The sequence below is a fragment of the Sinocyclocheilus rhinocerous genome, unplaced genomic scaffold (genome assembly GCF_001515625.1).
Source record: "Sinocyclocheilus rhinocerous isolate Xijiao unplaced genomic scaffold, SAMN03320098_v1.1 scaffold1174, whole genome shotgun sequence".
NCBI classification, from domain to species: domain Eukaryota; kingdom Metazoa; phylum Chordata; class Actinopteri; order Cypriniformes; family Cyprinidae; genus Sinocyclocheilus; species Sinocyclocheilus rhinocerous.
Window position 1 is genome coordinate 170,403 of NW_015654557.1, and position 7,437 is coordinate 177,839.

Here is a 7,437-nt window from a genome sequence, read left to right on the forward strand (position 1 = left end):
ATTTTTTAGGATTCACAGATTAATAGAAAGTTCAAAAGAACAGCATTTATTTTAAATATTCTTTTCTAACATTATAAATGTCTTTACTGTCACTTTTGATCAATTTAATGCGGCCTTGATTAATGAAAGTATTAATTTCTTTAAATAAACCAAACTTTGGAACAGTAGTGTATGTCAGATAAAACTGATATCTAATAATAGTTAAACTCATAAAACTGCTCAGAGTTCAGTGTTTGAAAGTTGTATGAGTCGTTGGTTGTTAATAATTCAGCTGGACTCTCGCTGGTGAAGATCAAATAATCATAATCCATTTAATCCATTAATCCATTTATGTATTTGACTAAACTATTATGAAAGAATGATGATGGATGAATTCTCCGAGGTCATTAACAATCATTAAAAGTGATCAAGGGTCACGTTCAGTAAAGTTGAGTTCTGAAACTCTGTTTGCTGTCTGTGGGTTTAATGAAGAGCAGTTTGTGTTGCTTGTGTTCGTCAGCGACTCGAGAAGCTCTGAATCCAGGTTAGCTGTTAATCTTTCATCTATTAAACATATTGCAGCATGTTTTTTGAAGTATTATCTGACTGATGGACACAGAAAATCCTGATTTAACCCTAGAAACGCATTCGGTTTGGACATGGAAGAGATGCATAAACATTTCTAAAAAAAAATGCATCGTTTTTAGTAAGGCAGCAAAACTGTGCAGATGCTTTAAGGCCCTCAAAATAAACATCATTAATTATTTTTCAGATTTTTATTTTTTTAGATGTTACAGGTTTCATGTTCAGGTCATTTTGATCTGGGTATGTATGGAGCACCATTAGAGTCAAAAATACTTTTTGTATAATTAACTATGGAGTTATAATGGTGTCAAAAAACTTTTGTAAAATATATTTAGTCTTTTCCCCATCTCTCTCACACTTTTGGACTGAATTTTGTTGATGAACATGAATATGTACGTCTATTGATGAACCATTACAGAATGAAAAACTGATCACTTTTTAATCTGAAAGTGAAAGTTTATGCTTCACTTTACAGAGTATTCAGAGTAATATTTATGTTGTTTTGAATCAGAATCTGAAAGAGCTTTATTGCCAAGTAGGTTTGCACATACAAGGAATTTGTTCTGGTGACCGAAGCTTCCAGTACACAGAGACAACAACACACACACATACATATATATCCACATATATATATCAAACGCTCACTAATGCTGCAGAAGGAAACGCGATGCATTAAGATGCATTAAATTTGAAGATCAGGGTAAATTGAACTTATTTAGTCTTCTGGGAAACATTTAAGTATCTTCTGGAGCTTCTGAAGGGCAGTACTAAATGAAAAAAAAAATGATACTTAGGCAAAATAAGAAAAATGTGCACGTCTTCATTCTGTTCAGAAGTTTTCACCCCCGGCTCTTAATGCATCGTGTTTCCTTCTGCAGCATCAGCGAGCGTCTGAACCTTCTGTAATAGTTGCATAAGAGTCCCTCAGTGTGAAAAGATGGATCTCAAAATCATGCAGTCATTGTTGGAAAGGGTTCAAATGCACAAAAGATGCAGAAAAACCAAAGAATTAGTGGGAGCTGAAGGATTTTTCTGAAGAACAGCAGGCAGTTTAACTGTTCAGGACAAACAAGGGACTCGTGAACAACTATCACTAAACTAAAAATCATCCAGGTAACAACACAGTATTAAAAATGAAGAGTATGTAAACTTTTGAACGGGGTCATTTTTATAAATTCAACTATTACTTTCTCTTGTGGACTATATCTAAACGTCTTTCATGTGATGAAATATCTTATTGAGCTCAGTACTAAATAAAAAATAACATGCATTTTGTATGATACCTCTCATTTTGGTAAAATAATTAACATTTTGCAGATTCTGCAGTGTATGTAAACTTTTGACCTCAACTGTATATGTTCTTATACATTTCATACAATGATATATTCAAATTAAAATTCTCATAAATATTGAAAAAAAATTATATACATATTTTGCATCATAGTTGTTGTTTTTTTTTTTGGTGTGGTCCATGAGTAATTAAAAATTTCTACGAATTTCTCAAAATTTTAATTAACAAAAATTGGGTAAATGCAGTAATAACATAAAAACATTAAAAAAAAAAAACTTTTCACATTTTCACATTAATGAGAAGTTGCTGATCACATACAATATGGGTGTGAAGTTCTGACTGTTTTATAAAGTAACGACTCTTCCGATCCAAACGGACCCAGAATGTGAAACAGTCACAGATTTTGAATGCATTGAGGCTTAAGGACCTGATCTGGAACCTGTCGATCTTTGTCTTTTTCTCTCTCAGCGGCAAAACAATCCTTGGAAATAATGGAGACGAGACAAACCACTTTTCACATTTTCTGTCTCAGACAAGGATGTGCCGTTTCAATGTTCTGATTCTCGACTGGCGTACTGAATGATAGAGAGACAAAAGAGCCATCGATTCCCGGGAAGATCAGTTTTATTCTCAAACGCTGATTTTCACAGATTTTATAATGCAGTCGTGAGAGTAAACACATAATATCTCAGCCGTTTATTATCATGTGGATTGTTCACAAATGTTCAGATGAATGTAGTTCGATGGATATAATCCTCTAATGCTCATCTTTATGTCACTAAAAAGCTCATTCAGATCCAGACAATTTCTGATTTATTGTTCAATCATTAAAAGATTACATTATTAAATGTAATAACAAATGACTATGACTTTAAATATTAATGTTTAAAATAAATCTAAATACACAAAAAAATGCTCCTAAAAGGCCTTTTTTTTCAGATTTACTGTTTAATTATTAAAAATGTAATTTCATTTCATTTAAAATAAATAAATATAATCAAAAATCTAATATGAGTCTTTAAATATGAAATGTAAATCTTTAAATATGAAAATAAATGTTTAAAATAAATCTAAATACTGTTTAAATACAAAAAATAAATGTTCTTAAAAGGCCATTGTTTTCTGATTTATTGTTTAATAATTAAAACAGTGTAATTTAATTTAAAATGAATTGATATAATAATAATAATAATAAAAAACCTAAGTCTTTAAATGAACAAATATAGTTTAAAAATGAATAAATAACCCCAAAAAATATATATATATATATATGTTCCTAAAAGGCAATTTTTTTCTCATTTTATTGTTTAATAATTAAAACAATATAATTTATTTTTAAATTAATAAGTATAAAAAAAACGAAGCCTAAGTCTTTAAATATGAATAGAAATGTTTAAGATAAATCTAAAAATAAATGCAAAAAATACATGTTCCTAAAAAGCAAAAAAAAAAAAATTTGTATTCATTAAAAAAAAACAAAGAAACAATAAAACGATCTAATTGTTGTCTAATTGTTATTGTTTAATAATTAAATTATAAAAAATACTTGTTCATAAAAGGCTTTTTTTCTGATATATTGTTTAATAATTACAAAAAATAATAATAATAATAATTTTAAATGAACAAATATAATAAAATCCACATATCTAAACCTAAGTCTTTAAATATAAATACACATGTTTAATATAAATCTAAATATAATATCAAAAATAAACGCCTTCCATCTGTATATCATGTTTAAGGTTATTTGTCGTTTGAGCGTGTGAATACAGCATACTGCAGTGTTTTTAACGCAGGTTCTGAATCGTTCTCCGTGTTGGTGTTTTGTTAATGAATACTCTTCAGCAGGACATTAATGAACATGTGGCGCGTGCTTTAATTGTGTTGTCGTGTTTCTGTTGATGTTTTATAATAACAGCAGCTCTCAATATTCCTCAGGAACTCGTTTGCTTGTGATTTGTGATTAACGCGTTTAATCAAATGCATTAAAATCAATTCTTTCAGTCATTTCATAAATCACGCGGCTTTAGCTTTGTTTTGAGGTTAAGCTGATGCACCGCATCCATTCAGTACGGCGTGTTTTTCATTATATTTATTCATTTTAAATTAAATTAAATCTTTTTTTGTATTTATATTTACATTTATAATTATATTTAAAGACTTGGGTTTAGAATTATGTTTTTTATTATGTTTATTACTTTTAAATTCATTTAAATAAACAGTAAGTCAGAAAAAAGGTATTTTAGGAACATATTTTTTTTTGTATTTAGATTTAGATTAATAATAAATATTTATATTTAAAGACTTGGGTTTATATTAATGGTTTTAAATTATCGTTATTAATTTTAAATTAAATTCAAATGAACAATAAATCAGAAAAAAATTACCTTTTATGAAGACTTTTTTTATATTTATATTGACACTTATATTAAACATTTATATTTAAAGATATAGGTTTAGATTTATGAGTTAATTAGTTAATTAGATTTATTAATATTAAACAGTACATCAGAAAAAAAGCATTTTAGAAAATATATTTGTATTTAGATTTATATAGTCTTAGGTTTAGATTATTTTTATTATATTTATTAATTTTAATTTCAATTAAACAATAAATTACACAAAAATGGCATTTTAGGAGCATATATATTTGTATTTAGATTTAGATTTGTCTTTAGAATCAGAATCAGAATCAGAAAGAGCTTTATTGCCAAGTATGTTTGCACATACAAGGAATTTGTTATAGTGTCACAAACTTCCAGTACACGGAGACAACAACAACACACAGATAATAAAAATAAGATGTGAATAAAATACACATGCATAAATGTCTTTATTTTGGCAGTTCACAGGAAAGATTTGCTTTATTTAAAATATATATTTTATATTTACATATTTTTTTTATTATATTTTTTATATTTAAAAACTTAGATTTATATTTTTTTATTTTAAATTATATAGACAATTCAGGAAAAATGGCTTTTTGAGAACAATTTTGTTTTGTATTTATATTTAGATGTATATTTAACATTTATATTTATATTTAAAGACTTAGGCATTTTTTCATCATTATTGTATTTATTAAATGAAATGAAATTACTTTTTTTATTATTAAACAGTGTATAAGACAAAAATGGCATTTTAGCAACATGTATTTTTTTGTAATTAGAGTTGTTTATTTTTTATTATATTTATTATTTTTAAATTAAACAATAAAAAATAAATATGTATGTATGTAGGTATGTATGTATGTATCTGTTTAAATTATTAAATTAAATTAAACAATTAATCAGATAAAATTGTCTTTTCAGTAGCTTATTTGCTTGTAATTGGCCTGTGTTTTTTCTGTGTTACGGTGAGTAAGGATCTGTGTGTATCAGCGGTTCCTGATGTTTTCTCTGTGTTCCGGCTGTGGTTTGTTTACTGCGAGCGGCTCGTTTCAGCATTTCATGACGTTACATCACATCACTGAAACTGCTTTAGAAAACTGTTTGAAAAATGTTTAAAATAAATGTTTGAGAACAAGTTTAAAAATGTTTAAATAATTAAGGAAAAATGTTGTTTACATGTTCATTAAAATAGTGAAAATATTTTTTAAAAGTTAGATGTTTTAAAAATAAGAAAAAATTGTGTTTACATGTTCATTAGAAGAGTGAAATAATATAAAAATGTTTTTAAAAAAATGTTTTATGTTTTAAAAAAAATAAGGAAAAAAATGTTGTTTACATGTTAATTAAAAGAGGGAAATAATATAAAAATATTTTTAAAAATGTTAAAATAAATGTAAAAAAAATTAAAGATGTTTTAAAAATAAGAAAAAAATTTGTTTACATGTTAATTAAAAGAGTGAAATAATATAAAAATATTTTTAAAAATGTTAAAAATAAATGTAAAAAAAATTGAAATGTTTTAAAAATAAGAAAAAATTTTGCTTACATGTTCATTAAAAGAGTGAAATAATATAAAAATATTTTTTTTAATGTTAAAATAAATGATAAAAAAATTAAATATGTTTTAAAAATAAGGAAAAAATGTTGTTTACATGTTAATTAAAAGAGTGAAAATAATATGATTAATGTTTTTTAAAATGTTAAATGTTTAAAAAAAAAATTTAATTTATATAAAATTATTTATAATTTAAATAAATTAAGAAAAGTGTAAAAAAAATAGATGTTTACCTGTTAATTAAAATATTAAAAATAATATAAAAAGTAGTAAAAATACAGTTTTTTAATATCCATCTTATATTTATTATATCAAATAGTGAAAACAGTTTTCAGTGTTAATCACAGTTTGTTAAAATATTTTTAAAAAATGTTTATAAATTAATTATCACATTCTCATGTTTGTTTGTTTGTCGATTTATTTAGTGATGTGTGAGAAATAATAAAAATACTGAATATACTGTTTATAATATTCACAGTTTGTTAAAATAAAATATTCCTATATAAAAAAAAATCCTATATTTTTCCTATATTATTAGAGTATGTTTTACAGCAAAATATAATTTCAGTCTTTCTACTTCAAAATGACGTTTCATTCAATGTGTTTCTTTGTAATTATTTGTGTCATGTGTGAGAAGTATTAATATTAGGGTTAGGCTTGGTGTAACTTAATTCATTTTGCTTTTCAAAGAGTGATTTTTAGTGAATTCCAATGAATGCAGTTAGGGTCAATTTGGAAAATGGTCATGAAAATGTGAATTATAATAATGAGTAATTGTTATTGATTGAAGTGCAATGTGTTTATTGTTATTCAGCTGCTGATCTGATGAATGTTTTCATCTTTTCTCTTCACAGATCCCATCAATCCTCATCTGAGTGAGTATTTATTCACTACTCTTTCCTTCCTTCGAGCTGATAAAGATGCTTTATTCTGAAGAGCATTATAATGACAGCCCTGAGAGTTAAAATATGAGGATTTGTGTGAGAAACAAAGCCTAATGTGATGATGATGGTGGTGATGATGATGATGGTGGTGATGATGGTGATGATGATGATGTTGATGGGGGTGATGATGATGGTGATGATGATGATGATGATGATGGGGTGATGATGATGATGATGGTGGTGATGATGATGATGGTGATGATGGTGATGATAATAGTGATGGTAGTGATGGTAGTGATGATGGTGATGATGTTGATGGTGATGATGATGATGGTGATGATGATGATGATGATGGTGATGATGACGGTGATAATGTTGATGGGGGTGATGATGATGGTGGTGATGATGATGATGATGATGGTGGTGATGATGATGATGATGATGGGGTGATGATGATGATGATGATGGTGGTGATGGGGTGATGATAGTGATGATGATGATGATGATGACGGTGATGTGATGATGATGATGGTGATGATGATGACGGTGATGATGATGGTGGTGATGATGGTGATGATGGTGATGATGGGGTGATGATAGTGATGATGATGATGATGACGGTGATGGTGATGATGATGATGATGATGATGATGATGATGATGGTGTTGGTGATGATGATGATGATGATGATGATGATGATGGGGTGATGATGATGATGGTGATGGGGTGATGATGGTGATGATGATGATGATG

The 7,437-nt window shown here is 27.2% G+C and overlaps 1 protein-coding gene across 1 annotated transcript in view; it reads left to right on the forward strand.

The window, feature by feature from the left end:
* The window catches only part of LOC107717640 (MAM domain-containing glycosylphosphatidylinositol anchor protein 2-like), a 165,270-nt gene that overhangs the window by 144,729 nt on the left and 13,104 nt on the right, over positions 1 to 7,437 (forward strand). The window contains exons 12-13 of the mRNA XM_016524452.1: positions 6,655 to 6,710; positions 6,786 to 6,792. Of these exons, the coding sequence (XP_016379938.1) occupies positions 6,655 to 6,710; positions 6,786 to 6,792 (63 nt within the window). The remainder of the gene's footprint in view (positions 1 to 6,654; positions 6,711 to 6,785; positions 6,793 to 7,437) is intronic.